Source organism: Conger conger, chromosome 9, assembly GCF_963514075.1.
Source record: "Conger conger chromosome 9, fConCon1.1, whole genome shotgun sequence".
In the NCBI taxonomy this organism is placed as follows: domain Eukaryota; kingdom Metazoa; phylum Chordata; class Actinopteri; order Anguilliformes; family Congridae; genus Conger; species Conger conger.
The window spans coordinates 45,131,311-45,152,937 of record NC_083768.1 but is presented as its reverse complement, the minus strand read 5'-3'; the positions used below and the strand labels follow the sequence as shown (position 1 = coordinate 45,152,937).

The window sequence follows — 21,627 nt, the reverse complement described above, 5'->3', positions numbered from 1 at the left end:
CCAAGGGGAAACTTATCTGTGTTGTAAGAATACTTCATATTTGCATTGCATACTACTACAAATAATAACAATAATCAATAATTGTCATCGCATCATTAACTTCATAAGGTTAGATCTGATAAAGATAATTCGATAAGATTGCATTATGCAAACCTGAAATAATTAGAGCAATAGAGTCTGATGTATTTCTCTTATGCAATTTTATTTTTCTGCAAACTTCCCTGCCATCTTAGGTAAAACAAACGCTCACGTGACAACTTGGTAGGGATATGAAATAGGCAATTAAGAACACAGTACAAAGTAAAACAAATCCAGTCAAAATGTTTCATAACCTCAATATTTATAGTCTTGCATTTTCAATAAATTAGTCATTTATTTTTTTGACAAATTGCATTGTTTTCCCATTTTCAAAATAGCTTACAATGACTATAAAATAATTAAAAACCCGAGTGCTGGTTTCGGACCACAGTAGTCGCAGCCATTTTAGTATGACTTTCACCTGGGATAGCAAAGATCATCAGTATCAGCACGTTTTAAAAACATGGCGAGTGGAGAATGGAGAGTTCATAACGTTCCGTCATATCAATCAACTCATATGACCCATTCCAAGGACTTCTGTACATATCAAAATGCTTTTTTTTTTTTTTTTTTTTTTTTTAATGACCAACACAATAACTGCCAGTAATTCCAGTGTAATGTAATGTAAAATTCTATCTCCAGACACCACACAGGTGGCACCTTTTAGAAAGTGCACTTTAAATTGGGGTTTTTGTGGGATGAATCGGTGCCTGTACCCCACAGTATCAGCAAACTGCAGGTGAAACTACCCCCTTCTGCTGTAACCACATTTTTATGGGCATCATGAAATATCACAACTTGGGTGCAGTAGTGCTGACAATGGGCAGGCTGACGAGGTCTAACTGACCAGCTCAGTAAAAAAAAAGAAAAGAAAAATCATCAAATAGACAGACAGATGTACACCTCTCGTCGGTAAACAAACAGTATTAGCAACTGTAACATCCACTTCTGTTGTAAACAATAACAGGCAACGTGGGGGCCGAGAACTAAGTACAGGATGACAAGCCCACCACTTTCAATGACCACACCTTCAAATAGCTATGGTCTGCTTTCCATCCCAAACTACATTTCAGACTTTCCCGAATGTACCAGGACAATATACAAGCATATATACAACATTGTGCAAAAGAAGAATTTGAAGTGAAGAATCTCTTTAATCTCGTACAGTGCATGAATCAAGTCGATAAATCGCTTTTAAACGATGTTCGATGCTTCACTATCATCAGAAGGTTCAACATTTGTGGGTGGGCTTGAGGATTCGGATGACATTCTCCAGATTAGTGAAAGTCTGTAGGGCTCGTGAAAGAAAGGGATTTATATCTCATACCCACTGATACTTTACCGGTGCTTTAATGCAATACTGCTTCCCATTATATGGGTTTAAAATGCTTTCCAGCCGAGGCTCAAGTAGTCCATTAAGGGTCTTAAGTAATGTGGTATGAGAAATTAATTTTAAATCAGACTGAACAACTGACTTGTAACGAATACCCTCTTAATAATACAGTTTCACAAGCTGCCCTACTACTGTATTGCAGCTAATAGGTTAACACTGGCCACTGCCTTAAAGGCAAACACTGAATAAATACAAGTTTGGTTTATCTGTCCTAAGACCAGCCCTATTGGTTTAACAGTGAAGGACCAGCACCTTCATTAAAGAGTCTGACAGACTGCCAGCATAGAGATCAGGTCATTGTCATTGAAATAAATTTCCCTAAAAAAAATGCAAATGATGGGCCATAAATACACTCCAGGTATAAGGTTTCTTTGATAACACACGCAGGCAGGACTGTGACAGGTGCGTGGTGGAGAGGTTGAGGAGGGTATACCTCATAGCGCCCTGAATGTGAATAAGCAGGGATATACTGGCACAGGAAACTTCAATGGAGTGGATCCCTGGTTTAAAAAAAAAATAAGAAAAGAAAAGTGGAACAATATTGCCTCCTGTCATTTTTCCTGTGCCTGAGTCACTAAATAACCACCACAGCAGAACGGTGAAAACAGTGCCATCAAACTGGGCCAAAAATCACGTTAATTTCAAACAATTAATCGTGGTGATCAAACTAAATACAAAAACACTCACCATTTCAAATGAGGCACAGATGGAAAGGGAGCACCTCCATGCATTGAATTTGCATTCAACATCCCCAATTCAACCAGTGCAACTGCACCATAACCTGTGGCAGTAACTACTGCTACCCAAACAAACAGGGGGATCTGTGGAACAAGAGAACAACGATCTCCCTCGCCCTCTCGGAAAATGGAACTGTGGCACTTATTAAAAAACGTAACTTAAATTCCAAAGAATAAACCAAGGCAAATTCCAAAGTCCAAGTTCTTTTCTTGTAGAACATGTTCACATTAAATCTGATACGTTTTAATGAACACATTTTAATTACCTTCATTTTGTTATGATGTTGAAAATGTCCCCACTACGCGGTCTCCCTGGGAATTGGTGACCCCCTCCAGAAAATGGCTGCAGAGGATATCTACCCCCTCACTTCTGGGAGTAGGAGAGAACATTTACCTCCTCACTTGGAGAGGTGGTGTTTGGCTCACTGTCCTGTGGGACTCCAGGGAGTGTGGCTTGCGTCTTAAGGACAGCAGACCGCAATGCTGTTCTACCAAAGCTTTGGCACTTAAGGTGCCAAAACAGTCCAAACTCGGGGGTCCCACAGCACAGGAAGGTAACGCATGCCACCTTAAGGCCTAGGAGTAGGCAGCCATGAAACCGAGGCGGGTCTAAGAGCTAGTCAAAGGGATCTGCTGGTGGTATGCATGAGTAAGTAAGGGATTTCCTGAAATAGTGCAGCTGAAGGTCACAGTGTAGACAGACTGCTGAAAAAAGACACTCACATTAAAAACTGGGAGGCTGCACGCAGACCCGCTGGCGGAGAGGGTTTGCGATTCCTGATGACGAGCCACTCGTTAGTGTTGAGCGACTGACTGTAGCTTTGGGGTTCAACAGACCTCACAAATACAATCGAGTCAAATAATCTCACAAAGCAGTGCACCCTGTCAGTCTGTCGACTGCAACACAAGAAATAAGAATTCTTTTTTAAAACATTTTAAAATCATTTTAAAACAGTCTTAGTGAAAAGGGAGGGTCTGTCTGGACTCGTAGGAACAGTGGGGTAGTGCTGTTGATGTTCCCTGGAAACACTTGATGCAGCAGCTTCCGTAAGATGACAGCATAAAATCTTACGTCGTCTTAGTTTACAGTGTGCGCGTATCATTAAGTTTTCATGAGTAGCAGGTGTGTGTGCGTGTGTGTGTATAAGTGCATGTGTGCATATGTATGCGTGTGTGGGTGTGTGTGTATGTGCGTGTGTGAGTGTGTGTATGCGTGTGTGTGTGTGCGTGTGTGTGCGTGTGCGTGTGCGCGTGTGTATGCGTAGTCGCGTAGCTCTAACGGGTCTCTCTCCCTGTCATGTGTCCCAGTCCAGCTCCCTGCAGGCGATCCGGACCAGCCTCAGCTCCAGCTCGAAGGCGTCGGGCCTCTCCTGCGGGTTGGCCGACAGCATCTCGCGGATCAGCTGCTTCATGCTGGAGTTCATGCTCTTCTTGCGCGCGGGGATGAGCAGCTCCAGCCGCGGGTTCTCCAGCAGGGCCTCGCCCAGGGGCACGATCTCCGAGCCCTGCAGCACGTAGCTCCCCAGCAGCTCCTTGTGCGTCTCGGCGTCCACGAAGGTGATGCGCTCCACCATGGCCCAGATGATCACGCCCAGCGCGAAGATGTCCGCCTTGGCCGTGTAGTGGCCCTCCCACACCTCGGGCGCCATGTAGAAGTCCGTGCCGCAGGCCGTGGACAGGAAGCACTTGTTGACGCTGGCCGGGTCCTCGGGGTTGAGGCCCGAGGCGGAGCAGACGCGGCTCAGGCCGAAGTCGGCCACCTTGAGCGTGGGCTCGGGGGCGCCGGCCGGGGAGAGGCCCTGCGAGATGAGGATGTTGTCGGGCTTGAGGTCGCGGTGGATGATCTGGTTGCGGTGCAGGAAGGCCAGCGCGCTGCTGAGCTGCAGCATGAAGCTGGTGTTGGTGCGGCGGCTGGGCTTGCGCGAGAGCAGGTAGGCGTTCATGTCGCCGCCGTCGCAGAAGTCCATGACGAACCACAGGTAGTACGCGCAGCGCGGGTTGAAGGCGATCTCGCCCTTCAGGGAGGTCTCCACCAGCTGCGGACCGCCAATGGGGACAGGCCACTTTGTTAGCGCACACCTCCCCAATCAATAACCTGAAGTGTAATTTCAGTTCCAGGGGCATGCCAAATCTCATTAAAATCTGTAACGATGCGGCCCAAAAGTGTGTTGACTGACATGGAATTACCCAGGTGTACTTATCCAGGGTCATAACACAGTTAACATTTCATTCTTACATACATTACCCAATCAAACAACCACACAATCCCTCAAGACACTCACATAAAGCACTTAATGTGGTTCACTCAACAGTGAACGATTGCATCATTTTATATTCATAAGCCATTTACACTTGGACTGAATTACACTGGTCGGTACTTGGGAGTGCCAGAGATTAATAATGAGATGTTAACTCAATCGCTTGAGTAAACTTCATAGAAACATGCACAGCACAGTTAGCGGTCTATAAATACTCCACTGACGGTGAGTGAGGGCAGACCACAGAAGTCAAACGTGAAGGTCAGGAGGAATGCAGTCCTATCCATTACAGCAGCTTTGTCCAAGACCATACACTTAATATAACCATTCTTTAGGGATTTCCCTCTCATCTCAAATGCATCGCGTTTAGAGATGCCCAGAGAAAATGTACACATTGTAATTTGTTACGGTGAAACTAGAAACGGCTTCTGAGCATCCCTGTTCTTCTGTAGCTGAAGATGAACATTCTCCTTGTGAAGTGCGGTTAATATCGAAACGGTGACCAGCTAATCCAGTAACTAACTGACTGTCTGTTTCAGGGGTGTGCCACCGTTGTTATGGAACTGAATTTGCGTTCCAGCAGCTACCAAAAACTCTGTGAGCTCAAAGCTCAATGAACAAATACATTTACTGACCTACCCCCTCATTACAATGTAACCTGAATTGTCAACATGTGGAAATATTTGTTCAACATGTTAAAACAACTAATTATACATTTTGGCTTACAGATAAATACTACCGAAATTAATTTATTTTTAATGTATGGATCCACTGATTTAACAGGCTTACAGAATATAATGACCTATCCAGGTGACCCAGAAATCAGTGAAGCTGTATTGGAGAGTGAGAGACACTGAGAAAGAGAGTGAGAGAGAGAGAGCGAGAGCGAGAGCGAGAGAGAGAGAGAGAGAGAGAGCAAGACGGTGAAAGAGTGAGAAACAGTGAGAGAGACAGAGCAAGAGTTGGATAAAAAGAGTGAGAAAGAAAGCATGAGAGAGACAGTGCGCTCATTCCAATCACTTATTTTTCTCCTCGCTCGTATTTCTACTCCTAGCATCACCCATCAGGAGAGGCCAGAAAGAGCGAGACAGAGGGAGGCGTGTGTGAGGGAGGGAGAGACAGACAGAGGCAGAGAGTGTGTGTGTGTGTGTGTGAGAGAGAGAGAGAGAGAGAGAGAGAGAGAGAGAGAGAGAGAGAGACAGACAGAGGCAGAGAGTGTGTGTGAGAGAGAGAGAGAGAGACAGACAGAGACAGAGAGTGTGTGTGAGGGAGAGAGAGAGAGACAGACATAGGCAGAGTGTGTGAGGGAAAGAGAGACAGACAGAGGCAGAGAGTGTGTGAGGGAGAGAGAGACAGACAGAGACAGAGAGTGTGTGTGAGGGAGAGAGAGAGAGACAGACAGAGGCAGAGAGTGTGTGTGAGGGAAAGAGAGACAGTCAGAGGCAGAGAGTGTGTGTGAGAGAGAGAGAGAGACAGAGACAGACAGTGTGTGTGAGGGAGAGAGAGACAGATAGAGGCAGAGTGTGTGTGAGGGAGAGAGAGACAGAGGCAGAGAGTGTGTGTGAGGGAGAGAGAGACAGAGGCAGAGAGTGTGTGAGAGAGAGAGAGACAGACAGACGCAGAGATTGTGTGTGAGGGAGAGACAGACAGACAGAGGCAGAGAGTGTGTGTGAGGGAGAGAGAGACAGACAGAGGCAGAGAGTGTGTGTGTGAGGGAGAGAGAGAGACAGAGGCAGAGAGGGGCTGAGCCGTACCTCCCGGTAGAGCGAGGAGGTGGACCCGTGGCTCATGCTCTGTGCCAGGGCGTCCCGCTGCAGAACACACTCCTCCAGGTGGATGACATTGGGGTGCTGGCTCTGGATGCTGCTGAGGGCCCAGAACTCGCGCAGGGCCAGCTCCACGTTCTCGGGCGAGTGGCAGCGGATCTTCTTCACCGCCACGCGGGCGCCCGTGCGCCGAACGGCCGCCTCGTACACCACGCCGTACGTGCCACGCCCCACCTCCTGGATCAGCTCGTACTTCGGCTGGCTGCTCACCATCCTCTGCCCTGTTACAGAGCGGATCACACACACACACACACACGTACACGCAGTTAACTTAATTAGATAAATTGACAAGATCTTTAAACGTGGGCTTCTTTGTAGGAGCATAAAGTCAACAAATGGTGCACCTGACAAATAAAAAATAATAATAAAAAAATCTCAAGGTTAGTTAGTCAGTTTCTTGCTGTGACACCAACCATCACAGCTAACGACACCTCACAAGGCTGCGAGCCCCCCTTTCGCCATTTCATAAATGCCACAAGTTAGTACTCACTAGGCCATAAATTCCCACGTTGCAAGTGAACACAGGTGACTATGGTGCGCCTTCAAATGATTTGTCGTTTATGTTGTTTCATGCCAATCCCTTTCAGAGTTTAAATAATTGTTAACCTTCCAATTAACGTTAGCGAACGGAACCAGTAACGTTACTTAAGACTACTGACAGGTTAAAACTGCTAGCTGGCTCAGTCTCAAACGAAATGGCAGGCATTAAGGGAAACGTAGCTAATAGTAGCTGGCTAGCTAACGTATCAGTAGAGAAATTATGGCGAGATCAAAACTTTCACTACCATAGTAGCTTAGCTGTTAACGCGTGATTGAAGTCAGGTAACATTAGCTAGAAGAAACTGCCAGATGCTAATTCAGCACAGCTAACATTAGGTGCCAATTGACCCAAATCGTTATTAGTTGCCTAACGTTAGCTAGATAAGCAGCATTAATTAACTGGTGAAACATTGAATATTTTAACCTACCAAGCAGCAAGTTATTTATACCGTAGCAAGTCAATTATACCGGTTAGTTCATGCAACTAGCTAGCTCGCTAATTTCACGTTATAGCTCACGTTACAACTGGCTGACAGCCCGGCTCTGTACTGACACCATTATGACTGTAAGAAACGGATGTCAACAAAACGAAACAGAAGCCATGCGGGTGACTCGTCCACAAAGCTGTCTGCAGACCGATCAGCTAAAACGTCGGCTACTTTCATGCTGTCACTTCATCTTGAATACAAGCTAACACAGGCGTTAGCTAGCTAACTAGCTAACATACATGAAGACGAAGTCATGACTACCCAACGGTTTTCAACCTCAAAAGTCAACACGAAAGCAGCGCTGACGTTAGCTAGCTAGCTAACCTAGCTGACTCGCAATTCAAATTCATGAACTTGAATTAACCCCCATTTCTGTCAAGTCATAAATGCCAAACTGATACAATGAGAATGAAATAAAAATTGACCCAGACCCACTGTTTATTGTTCTCCACACAACAGGCGAGCACGTTAGCTAGCCTCTAGCTAACTAGAGATAGATGCTAGCTAGCATCGCCTCAACGTCGGGTGATCTCTGGTAAGGTATCCACTTGCAAAATGCTATCGTACGACGAGACGAATGTTACATCAAGCTAGCTAGGATGGAAACAAAGAAAAAACGTTACCTTGTCTGATATTTTCTTCCTTCTCACCGTTTTACTTGCCGCCTTTTGTCACATTCCGTGGCAGCCATTATACGCGGCAGCCGCTCGCTCTCGCGCTGCTCCTGTCACGCGTGTGTCAAAATGTGAGAGCGTGACAAGCTCGCGGACTTTCACGGAGATTCCCCTACCCTATAAGCGCGCACGCATAACTCGCTCTAAAAACCAATACAAAAAAACGGACTGGATAGTCATTAGCCACTAAACTGGGGAAATACTGCCCCCTCCCTATTCGCGTTTGTGGGGTGTTCTTTCCGCAAGCTTCCAGTATAGAACAGAAGAATGGGTACCGCTGCATCTCAGTTGAACACCCATGCGGGATTCACAGGCAGGTTCCCACCCATTCTGCCGTCATTGCATGTGCAACGACGCTTCTTTCCTCCATTCCCCTTCAGCCAAACCAGAACCTAGAACACGAATTCATTTTCAAATTCGGTGCACGCGCTGGGTGCCACTTACTCGAACCTACAAGAAAGGGGGGATGCGTTGATCAAATAAATAAGCACATTTCGAATGTGTCCTCAGCTGGTTCCGTTACATCCCAAATCATACACTACACTTATTATACAAGGTAATTCATACGGACTCCGTCAAAAAATAACAAGATAATCATCAATGACAAGGTATGGATATTATCTACATACCCACTAAAATATGCCCCATTTAGATTGTCCCAAATGACACCGAAATAAACATCATATCATTTAATATCAGGTGAAGTTATGAATACAATATTGTGTGTGTCACAAAGAAAAACACTAACATCAATTTGTAAGCTATCTTAAAACATATTCAAGCATTAATTATTTTTTACTCCCAATATAGACGAGAAGGTCAAATAACGGGACCACATCCGTTACCATGATGATATACAACTCCCCTCTTTGTTTAAAATTTGGAACATTCCTTTAAAGGGACATACACGTATTCCCCTTATATGCGAACTATATTTCCCACATTACTATCCACTTTATTGTAAAGCTGTTGAAATTACATTTGACATTTTGTGCCTTTTGAAATATACTTTGTTTCTTTCTGGATCTGTTCACTGTCATTAAAACTTTCTGTCTTTCGAAAGGTTTTGGTTTGTAAGACTGATCAATTTAGAGAATGACACAGATATATGAACATTGAAGCCTTTATGGAAAGGGAAAATGTCACCAGGAAAACAGAAAAGACAGACAAAAAAGGCACATAGTCATCATTCACTACTGACTGGTGTTTATTAACTAGAAAGTAAATTAATGTTTTAATACAACAAACCCTTGGAAATAGTTTTGGCATGCTTTCACAGACCGAGTAACAAAAACAAAACACGATTGAAAGAAATGTAAAAATTCACATGAAGTCTGTCCCATTCAGATTAACATGTGTCCAATAACAAGGGTGGCACCATAAAATTGGCATTTCATAAATAAACCTTTGGTCTACAGCAGTCAATATAGCTACATTCTTCAGTCGCTTGTATACCATTGTCGAATTTTGATGGTGAAAGCATAAGGGTGTGTGTTAACTTTTCTATACGATTAAGGAGACTCTGCCAGTGCATAAATGACAGACCAAAAGAAAGTTGTGGCAATCAATACTATTGCAAGATGAGATACATTCACTACATCATAGAAACCCCATATTTGGCAATTTGGTGCACACCCAATCCCTTTTTGATTCGAACTGACCAATCGCATTACCCATCTAAAATATTCACACATGAAAAAGTAGTGTAATTCTAAAATGTGATATTGGTCTCTTTGCAACATGTATTTTCTGATACACAATATACATTTATAGTTCACTAATACGCTTTTATTATCACTTATCAAGTTACTAAACATATTATTTAAATTTTTTGATCGTATCTGAACATATATTACTTTTTTCACATGTCTTAAAGAAAACATTTCAATTCTAGCTCTGTAAACAGGCATGAAACTTCATCTCAATATACAAAAAATAACGGTTTGGTATTGTGCCTGACAGCACCATAATATTCTTTGTTTGGATAACAGCAAATTGTAAAATAAATACCAAGACTGAATCAAACATGCATTGTAGCATATTGCCCTCAGGATTTAGGAATGGGGTTATGAATTTATTAAGTGTTGATCCGACTATTGTCAAGTTTGTTGGCCATTGTAATAATTATTTTATTCGTTTATTTTCTTTAGCAAGGTTTGGGTCCATTCACCAAAACAAACTTAGGTGGTAGAAAACTCGTACAGTGCTTCCCTGGAGATATGGAAAAAAATGTCAAAATAAATAGTACCTATACAAGATACAAATCTGTGCATATGCAAATTCAGACAGGTATTACAAGAGGACACTTGCTGTCATTTTCTCTTTCATAAGTGAAAACATTCTGAGGTAGACATGTATACATTGTAAATATGGTTTTATCTTTGTTTTTTTTATCATAAAAATAATACAACTCAGCAACATGACAAAGACACAAGGTAATGCTGTATTTGTGTCCAGACTGTCCCAATGGCAAGTGAGAGCCAGTTGGTATTTGGACTTCGAAACAACATGGGAGATAAACTGCAGTAACCCAGCCATACCCTATAAGCCTATGTCTCTGTAGTCACATCAATCAACTCAAAATAAGCCACACAGACATTTCAATGAACAACTGTCGGCAAGGTGACAAGGCTTAGTCATCAGTGGGAGTATGCCCTGGTGCTTAGCAGTCCAATGAGTGCCCTGATTTTGATCCCGCTGACTATTGTACTTTCTCTTAAAACCGACACACAAAAGAAAACAATACATGATTTTGGAAAAAAAAAAAAGAACACCAAACTTTTTTCACATACCTTAGGGAACAGAGTTCACCAAGTTGCCTGGTTACCATGACAAGACTATATGACATTACAAATAATAAACATTTTGTAGACTGAAATATGTATGTTAGGAAACAGAGATATGACTGACACACCTAATCGTGATTCCTGAATACCAGGATCATGACAGGACATTGTGCACAGTAAAAACGACCCAAAGTGGTCTCTCGTCAATTGATTCAAACGACAGACATGATCTAAACAGATTGGTGTAACATTAATCAATAAAACTCAACATTTTGAACATGATCAAATAATCTGTTTTGAATGGACACGCAAGGATTTTACGGATACAATGATTATAAAATGATGCTAAAAAAATAATGCTGATAAAACCAAACTCCAGATTACAATCTAATAATTTACTGGATTATTCAACACTCCTGCTTCCCAGATTGTCATTCATTTTACTCGCTAATGAATTTAATTGAAACAGGTGTGTTCTTACTTCCTTATACAGCACTGAGTTGGGTGATCATGGGAAGTAACAGAACATGAGAAAATAAAAAATATACTCAGTGATCACTTTATTAGGTAATTCAGTACACCAGCTTGTTAATGCAAATATTCAATCAGCCAATCATGCAACAGCAACTAAATGCATAAAAGCATGTAGATGTACTCAAGAGGTTCAGCTGTTTTTCAGACCAAATGTCAGAATTTGGAAGAAATGTGCTCTGAGTGACTTTGACCGCGGAACGATTGTTCTGTGGGAAAAAACGGCTTGTTAATGAGAGAGGTCAGAGGAGAAGGTTCAGACTGGTCAAAGCTGACAGTAAATAACCATGCAGTGGTACCAACAGTATGCAGAAGAGCATCTCTGAACACACAACGTGTCAATCCTCTACGTGGATAGGCTACAGCAGCAGAAGTCTATGAATACCCAATAAAGTACTCACTGAGCGTATAAACTGAACGTACTTCAAGTTGAACAAACTACAAAATGGATGACTCCATTGGCTCTACTGTCTGAAGGGCATTTCCCCCCTGAGAAACATATCCAGAGTTTGCATTGGTGCAGACCCTGTTCAATTACCTAATTGTTTAGGATTCAAATACTTTTCTGTGCTCGATCAATCTTGTCCAGTGCAAGAGAGTCAACCAAGAAGACGAAAAGGTGGAGTATTTCATAGGTTCCAATGCACCAGACAAGCTGAGTAAAGTGTACAAAAGTACTTGAATCCAAAACATATTTGACCCAGGTCTGCATTGATGTTATCACTGTTCCTCCTGTTAACTGTATGCACATCAATACTGTGACATACCCCCCCCCCACCTCACCCTTCCCCAAACCTGTACCCCACACCCACCTCTTCTACAAGGTATTCCCTGAGTTCAAGGTACCTGAGAAACAAAAATCTGGCTGGAGCTGACCAAAACAAAAATACAGAACAAATATGAATAAAAACAAAATAACTGAACAAAAATGCATCTTACACACGATTAGTGCAGATTGACATTGCATTGATTTTAGCATAGATCCCAAGAGAGGTTTCACAACATTCCTAAACCCTGGGAACTCAATTAGAAGAAAATAATACTCAAATTCACTGATAAAAATCGTAAACTCAAAAAGGAACAAACTCAAGGCAGCTCTGAAAGAGGTATTTGATATCAAAGGCCAGACAATAGCCCAATGAGGTAGAGAGAGAATTTCATAGGACAGCAGCTGCAGAGGTGTGGCACAAATAAATAATTATTTTTAAGGCTTATCTTATAAAATTATATACAATGATACAGTTTGCATGCTATAAAAGATGTTCCGCAACAAGTTGCATAACTTGCAGAACTGCAAATAGATCTGATTGACTTCATCATTTACACACCTCATTTTGTTCTATTCTTTGTTCCCGGCTATTGAAAGACTTTGGCATGTCCACCTGCCTAACACACCAGAAAGAATCTCCAGCCCCTTCTGAAATTCAACTGCTTCAACTGTCATCAGAACTCTTTTCAAGTATAAACAAGATATTTGCCGAAATCTCTGCAATTTTCTCTGGACAGTACCCGTTTCTGTCCCACAGGACATATCTTTGGGGACACGCGTCACATTCCAATCAATACTGCTTTCACTTGAAGTATTCGGACAGAAACAGGCCACTGGTTTCAGTTTCTGCGGTTATGGAGAGAGTGCGTATGCTAAACCATACGGTGCTACTCAAGAACCCGATGCGCCTACAATCAATAATCAGCAGTGGAAAAGACACAGCGGGTCGAACATTCATTTGGCCCCAAAAACAATCCAGACAATCAGTTGCAACACGTTCAGAAAGAAATAGGAGGGCAAAGTTCATTCCAATCCCTTATTTTTCTCCTCTTTTTTCTTTTCCTTGTTGCCTTTACTACTCCTAGCTCCACCCGTCGGGAGAGGCTAGAAAAAGAGCTGAGAAAAAGAAGTGAAGACTGAGAAATCGAGAAAATGTGAATTAGGCTAATTAAATTTCCTTGCTCCTTCAAACGTCAGTTCGAAGCCACGTCAGTTACAGACGTGGCAGAAGGGGAGAGGTGGACCCACAGGTCGATCATTTATACATCACATTTTCAGAATACTTCCACAGGGGATGCACACATGTTTCCTTGCTCAAAGTTAAGATCAACTTCTAGCTCATAGAAGGAACATTTAATGGGTTGGAATGTCCTTAAAGATGGCAGAGCTCGATTAATTTCCAGGTCAGGAGCAAGTAAAATTAAAGAGAGGAGAAAAATGAGTGATTGGAATGAGCCCTTAGTCTCCCACACCAACAGATGCCCAAACATACCTCCATCTTTCACATCCATGCACACACACACACACACACACACACGCAAACATTAGAAGAAAACTGCTTCAGGACAGCTCTAAGACACTGCTTATATACTGAATGTGGCTAAGATTGTGTCAAACATACTTGGATCACTATCATAAGGAGCAAAATATCATCTCGGATTTCAAGTGGAAATTGCATGAAACAAATATGACTCCTCTCGTCTTAAAAAGTTCTGATTGCAACACAAAAAGAAAATGGACCATTAAACCTCAGACGAAAGATGGCCGAAAACAGGGTAGCTCCCGAAAGCAGCCGAGATAGATTGTAACGAACCCTTACTCCCAAGTCCAACGAGGAGGATTGATTGGCACTTGTGTAACCCTGACTCCGCCTCCTGTGTGACCTGCTTCAGTCAGAGCTCTCTCAGGGCAAGGGGGTGTGGCCCTGATCTCCTTCGTCCCCGCCCTCTAAGGAAGCAGGCTTCCCCTGGGAAACGGGCGATGATTGCTGTGCTTTGGTCGGACAGTTGGCCACCATATGGGAGATGCTCTGGCAAAAGTGGCACTTCTTTGGTTGAGGGGGCAGATTGCACTCCTTGGCATGGTGGTCTGGCCCTCCACAGTTGTAACACCTGTAACACAGTCCCAGAAGGACCCAAATCATGTTAACATGTCATTGTATGCTACTGAAACATCTGAAGGCTTTTTAAAATTATGTTAATACCTAAAGTGAATATTTTCAGGGTGTATGCAGCAGTATATATGGACAAAATACAACAATGTAGGCTTTGTTTAGTGGTCACTGGATACGGCAATAGAAGCAAGGCAAGGTTGCTTGTGGTATTTCAATACATTTATTTTGAACAGGTTCAATTACAGTATACAGCAAGACTTCATAATTAAATAATTCTAGACAATTCCACAATTCAACAATTCTGCTTTTCGATTTCAAACTTCACACAACAGCAGATTACTTACAACATTCACACAACTGCACACAGCAGTAACTAAGGTGTGTAATATCATCTTCACACCATTAGAGGGCAGCATACACCTGGCAAGATGTGGTTTGAAATCAGCAGCTATCGAAAGATTGCTTTAGAATAAGACAGTATAATTCCAGATGCTTGCAGGAATCATCTCCTCAATAATTTTGTTGGAACTTTGGATACATAATCTCCTAAGAAATTCACTTCCACTGAGGGGACTGTGTGTGTATGTGTGTGTGTGTGCGTATATAGTACATACGTGCAGGTGTATGAAAGCGTGTGTAACCTGTTTAGAGTCCCCCTTGTGCTGACAGCAAACAGGTCAAGCCAGGGGTCGTTCTCTGGAGCTTTGGGAAACAGAGGCTGATGGGCCCCAACCCCCTCCTAACCCCCACCGCAACCCCACCTAACCCCCACTACAACCCCACCTAACCCCCACCACAACCCCACCTAACCCCCACCACAACCCCACCTAACCCCCACTGCAGCCCCACCTAACCCCCACTGCAGCCCCACCTAACCCCCACCACAACCCCACCTAACCCCCACCACAACCACACCTAACCCCCACCACAACCCCACCTAACCCCCACTGCAGCCCCACCTAACCCCCACTGCAGCCCCACCTAACCCCCACCACAACCCCACCTAACCCCCACCCCAACCCCACCTAACCCCCACTGCAGCCCCACCTAACCCCCACCACAACTCCACCTAACCCCCACCACAACCACACCTAACCCCCACCACAACCACACCTAACCCCCACTGCAGCCCCACCTAACCCCCACCACAACCCCACCTAACCCCCATCACAACCCCACCTAACCCCCACTGCAGCCCCACCTAACCCCCATCTAACCCCCACTGCAGCCCCACCTAGCCCCCAACCCTCTCCTCACCCGCACCACAGCCCCCCACCTCAGAAGCCCTCCGAACCCCCACCTCAATTCCCCTCCAAACCCCCACCTCAATCCCCCTCCTCAATCCCCCTCCTAACTCCCACTGCAGCCCCCCTCCAAACCCCCACCCCAGCCCCCCTCCTTCTGGGAAACTCTGCAGCTCTTATTGATCAGAATGTGTGTGGGGGGAGGGAGGGGGTGCTCTTTGTTTCAATGCTGAACTTTGAACTCTAACCCCAGCTTCTCTCCCCCACCCTGCTGCACACACACACACACCGTACTCTGCAGTTGCCATGGCACTGGTCACCTTTGACCTTTCTTAGGCACCTACATCTGTTATTAATTAAACAGACAGGATCTATTTTTCCCCATATTGCGCCCGAAGCTCTCAGCACTGAGATCCACAATGTGGACAGAGGAAGAACCGAGAGAGAAAGACAGAATTTCTGCAGTTTCATATTGCCCAGTTTGACAAGGATTCAAGAACTCAGTATCCCAAAAGTCTCAGGGAAAAACTCCCATTTAGACACGTCCCATTTTCTGCTCAAACATTCCTGTTCATATTCTGGCAATTATTTACACGGAAAAAAACTTAAACCAGATTTACAATGTTGACACTACTCTTTTTCCAACAATATGATTTGTCTGAGACATAGACACAGAAAATGAACAAAAACATTTAAATGAAGCCATATTAAGCATACGCCATTCAGTTATCATCATCAATGTGCAGCAGACTTGAATATAAAAGCACTGATCTACAGTGTAGTCAAAATAAATGTAGCTCTACTTCATAAGTCAAGTTCAATTGTAGAATGACTGCAGATCAGCATTGAGCTCATCAGTGTGCCAGACATGCACTGCACTTTTTCAAAAAAAGGGGTTCTGAAAAGGTTCTTTAGCCTGATGCCATATAGTAACCTTTTCTAGTTTTTTACGGAGGCCTCTGCCATTGGTAAGAACTATGAAAACTCCCATACAAATAACCATTTCTCCTGACAAAGAACCTTTTAGGTATGGTTCTCCTATGGAATCACAGGCATCCTATTTGAACCATTTTTTTGAGAGTTAACCTACAGCAGCTATTTCACAGTCATCGGGCAGAGGGACGAATCTGTGTAAGATGCTGTTTGTTCGCTGTTAATGGCTGAACAACAGGGCTCTCCGAGGGACAGATTAAAGAACGGGAGGGGAATTAGGGAGCCTGTGATTTTTTACAAGGATATTGATCTGTGTCACGCATCAGCCCTCCCAGAACTGAGGGTTCAAACAAAGGAGGACCTGCACAGATCTGTTCTATGAACTCACACTCTATGTGCTCTCCCCTTTTCCCAGTGACTGTGGTTCACAATCTCGCGTTTGCTAAACCGGTGTCATTTCCGTGGAGTGTCTCCTCGTTTGCTTCTTTCATACAGCTGACACCACTCCTGAAGCATGCACCTTTTCGTCTTATAAGCTGCTGTTTTATTATGTACTGGTCTGCATGACGCCCTTATGCTGGAGAGTTGTTCAGTCATTCGCAGATAACCTGGATCCCACCTAGCGGGGCTTTTATAGGTCTACTTGTTTACTGCCGATAGAGGAAAACCTCATAAGGGTACGCTCTGCCTGATCCGGAACTACAACCGTAGGGAACAGGGTGTAATGGGCTGGATTGTGTTGTTTGTGAATGTGTGTTTTGTACCTGTCTCCTTTGGAGCGGCGTTTCTGGACGCTCTTGGGCCTCCTCTCGCTGCCCGTGCAGGGCCCCCCTCCAGGCCCAGTCACCCGCACGGACTCCAGGCCTTTGGGCGACTTCTTAAAGGTGAAGTCCACGGCCTCACCCTCTTTCAGGCTGCGGAAACCCTCCATGTGCAGCTTGCTCTGTGAGGAGGGAAATCAGGTCAATGTCCCGTCACTCATCAAACACACACTAACCTAACACACACAGGCGTGGGTTAACACACACACCCTCACACAGGCGTGGGTTAACACACACACCATACACACACGCACACGTACCCACACACCACAGGCACACATGCACACAGACACCACACAGGCAAGCACACACACACCATACACATGCACACACACACACCATACACACACACGTACACCCACATACCACAGGCACACATGCACACACACACCACACAGGCACACATGCACACCTATATAGACACACACACACCATACACATGCACAGATACACACACATGCGCTCACACACACACACACCATACACATGCACACACACACACACACACACACACACACATACATGCATGCATCCACACACACACACACACACACACACACACACACCATACACATGTAGTATGTGTGCATGTAAAATAGTACTAATGACCTCTGTGTTTACACATCGCTGTTGCACTAAGGGGCTAAGGATCCTCTCAAGACCGTTGAGTGTTTTACATGTAGCATCCTGCCGAGATTAGTCTCCTTCTCTCCCGTCTGCTTCCAACTACCCTGCTACGCTGACCCATCACCCCAGCATCAGCACTAGCAGTGTTGGGGTAATAGAGCCCTAAGGGTGACCACCAAGGCAGGTCCTCCTCCTCCCCCCTGCCCCGAACAGCTCTATTCAACCGGCTCCTCAAAGGAGACAGATGCAAATGCAAATGCAAATGCCCTTTTAAAACCTCAAGGGCCAGTGACGACCCGTCCCCACCCCCATCTCGGAGCCGATTGCACCCCCACTCCACCCCCAGCCTATTCCCGACATTCCAAAAACCCGCCAACCCTCCCCCCACCGTCAACACCACCACCACCATCACCACCAGCCCTCCAAAATGGCTCCATCTGGTCAAGGAGCAAAGTGACCAGTACTAAAGGTTACTGGAAGAGGAAAGAGCAGAGGGGAGGGGGGTGGGGACGGGGGAAGGCGGGGGCATTCTTGAGATAGCTGCTCGCCAGATCCCTGCAGGGCAGCGGGAAAGAACAACAACCCGCGAAATTGAACGAACGTCTATGTCAGGGTCAAAGGCTTACGATCGCGAACCCGTCTGTACCTCCCGCTTCCGGAAGGTTCCATCCCTCTTCGCGAGGTGAAAATACTTTCCCACTTACAGTGCACCTCTGCAGGCACGGACATGACAAAGGCCCGTGCGGTTCAATAAAAAAGCTGCGCTTCTTAAACTAAAATACTGTACGCCCCCAGGACAGCTGCTATACTTTATTACAGCCTAACAGCAACTTAGGAAAAACCCAATGGGTCCCATTGCTACAAAAACATATTAAGAAATTATGAGCTCACAGGGAAAAACAAATTCATGTAATTTTCCCAACAATAGGTTAGGCTTCATAAAAGTTGAAAATATGTTTGATTTTTACCATCCTTCGTTAATGAATGATCACTCCTAATTAGGGGTGGGGGTTAAGGACGTTCTGTGGGCCGCTTTATTGCCCCAGCATGCCATCTGACTAAACGCAGGCATTCCTGTCTGTACTGGGGGACTTCTGAAGTGCTGTTTAAAGTGCCCAGAGAAATCCCGGTCTCAATCGCTTCAAAACACAGAATTCCAATCCATTAAGACCCTCCCCCTACAGACCTTTTAACCTAGTGTTTTTTTATGAATGAACTCCCACACTAAAAAGAAACCCCACACATTTCTCTCTCTCTCTCTGCCTTTCTCTCTGTCTTTTACTCACTTATAAAAACGTGCACACACACATGCATGCACACAGATAACCTGCATGAAACACATTCAAACACACACTTTCGCTCATACACGTCTCAAACACAGCTCGCACACACACACACACACACAAACACACACACATTACCTGGATAAAACACATTCAAACACACACTCTCGTTCATACGCAAATTAAGCACAGCTCACACACACACGCAGTCTTCCTTCATTCGCAGGAGCAGACCGCAGTCTGCAGAACTTCCTCTGCTCAGATGACAAAGGTGGCCATTGTCCTGCAGGTCCTCTCAGGTCCTCCAGAGAGAAATCCCTCTGAGAGAACGATCAATAACCCCCTTAGAGAGCAGGGCCGAAGGTGACTCCTGTCAGTAAAAACCCTAACCTGACGTTTATTTGGGATTGCCGTTATGCCATGTTCAAGATGCAGAGCAAAGCGTTCAGTGAATTCAACTCTCACAGAGTTTATACCAGTCAACTCCAGCCATTGTGGACTGGTATGAACTCTGTGCAAGTTCATTTAACCTACATTCATTTAACGAGGACATTTCATTTTGGTTATCCCTGAGCGTTATATACTATTTATCTTAACATAAGTGACATTCAATTAAAATGAAATAAAGCTCATACATTTTCTCTGTTGAAAAAATATTTGGATGGTTGGATATCAATAAGATGGCAGGTTAGCCAGGTAGTGGTCTATCTACTATACATCAAAACAGGCCATGTTAACAAACTTATGAATCTTATCCTCCAGTCTGTCATTTATTTGAGATAAATTAAATAAAATTATTATTCCCCCTTTCCAATACTATTCATATTTTATTTCAATTATATTTATTTGCTTGATGGATGGATTCCCTTATCCAAGATGTACAGCTTGCGTACACCTATCATCAATTTTGTACCACTGCTGATAGTTCTACTGTGGAAGTTCAGTTGAAACAAGGTCACAATGGCAGTGCCACATCCATGAAGCCTTCTGCTTACAAGCCCCATCCCTTAATTACACCCTGCTGCCCCAAGCACTCCAGTGCTCAACACTGAAAATGTTCACTGGTGAAAAGCCAGTGAAAAGGCGTCGGGGAGTTGAGTTGAAAACCCGGCTACATTTGGCTGAAAGCGAAAGTTTTCTAGCTGACTAGGACGTAGGCAGGCCATATCCAGATAAAACCTGAGATGTTGGGGTTTATGCCCAAACGTCTCCCAGCCTTAGTTATCTATCTATCTATCTAACCTCCACCCCTCCATACGTCTGGGCTCCAGCTCCTGCTCACTGGGTAAGAAGTCACAGTTCCTTGATACCATGAGATAGTTTGCAAATGCTGATCTTCAGAAACCAACAGAGAAATAACCTTTGCTACCTCAGCTTTGCCAGTTTGCCAGGAAGATGAAAGTAACTGTGTATATCCACATTAATATCAACAATTTTGACATTTCTGGGTGTCAAAGTATTATGAGGTTTAAAAGTGCTCATGTAACATATGATAACATTTGAATTAATCAAGAGGGCTTTCCTTCTGTGAGAGAACAGTGGTTTAGGCAGAATTAACATGTTATTCATTAACTAGGAAGGCTAAAGCAGACACACAATTTTAGTATTATCTGACATGTATTTAACCAGGTAAGTCTAACTGAGATTAAAATCTATTTTGCAAGAGGCCCTAATTATCTGAATATTAGGAACAGAACATCCCTAGTAAAGTCAATAATTGATCGAATTCCTCTTGTATATTGGAATGTGCATTGGTAAATCATAGCTTCTTGGTTTGAATTTGTGTTACTTCCTTGAAGCATTCCTGCGCGTTATCAGGAAATTTGTCTCTTGCAGAACTTTACAACATGATTTAAATGTTTCCAGTAGAGCTAACATTAACCTATACTATATAGCATATTTGAAGAAATACCTTACAACTACAGTTGAAAGTTATGTCGGCGACGCTCCACACCTACCTGATGAACGAACACGTCTACAGGCGTCTCTAGGGGGGTCCCCTCTCTGCTCATCATGGACAGAAATCCGAACCCCATTCGCACGTTGAACCATTTGCACACACCGCTGCCGTGGAAGGGGCCTGGGTCCTCTTTAGCGCTCGTCGATTCCTCTTCGTCTGCCTTGGAACACCCCCCTTTAAAATGTATAAAGGTAAAATATTATGCTTTCAATGGAAAACGTAACCATGCGCCATGGTAGTAATCTACTGAAAAAAATACCCAACGAATTCTTACGAGCCCAATTCTAAGAAATATTTTTCCACCGCTGCGATATCCGGGCGTGCAAATTTTTGGACTCAAATCTCTGGAAACTGAATGGAATTGGATTTTGTATGTCAGGAATTCTTAAAACATCAGATGAAAAACTATTTTATTCGCAATCATGTTGAATTGGGATGTGCATCCCATCCTGCGTTTGTTTATTTATTTGTTTATTTATTAATTCATTTACTTACTTACTTACTTACTTACTTACTTACTTACTTACTTACTTACTTACTTACTTACCATCCATTGAATGCGCAGG

At 44.0% G+C, this 21,627-nt stretch overlaps 2 protein-coding genes across 3 annotated transcripts in view; both read right to left on the bottom strand.

The window, feature by feature from the left end:
• Positions 1-181: 181 nt before the first annotated feature.
• pdik1l (PDLIM1 interacting kinase 1 like) lies at positions 182-8,356 on the bottom strand. 2 transcript variants are annotated; one of them, XM_061254973.1, is made up of 3 exons: positions 7,944-8,356; positions 6,221-6,513; positions 182-4,244 (listed from the first exon to the last, which is right to left on the bottom strand). In XM_061254973.1, exons 2-3 carry the CDS (start codon positions 6,503-6,505, stop codon positions 3,504-3,506), a joined length of 1,026 nt encoding a protein of 341 aa, XP_061110957.1. In that variant the 5' UTR covers positions 6,506-6,513; positions 7,944-8,356; the 3' UTR covers positions 182-3,503. The 2 variants fall into 2 exon arrangements, with proteins under 2 accessions (XP_061110957.1, XP_061110958.1); XM_061254974.1 differs by lacking the exon at positions 7,944-8,356 and adding an exon at positions 6,706-6,712.
• A 5,627-nt stretch (positions 8,357-13,983) lies between these two features.
• The window catches only part of LOC133137842 (protein lin-28 homolog A-like), an 8,465-nt gene continuing 821 nt past the window's right edge, over positions 13,984-21,627 (bottom strand). Inside the window, exons 2-4 of the mRNA XM_061256222.1 lie at positions 21,060-21,235; positions 17,135-17,313; positions 13,984-14,191 (exon numbers count right to left, since the gene is read on the bottom strand). Of these exons, the coding sequence (XP_061112206.1) occupies positions 13,984-14,191; positions 17,135-17,313; positions 21,060-21,235 (563 nt within the window). The remainder of the gene's footprint in view (positions 14,192-17,134; positions 17,314-21,059; positions 21,236-21,627) is intronic.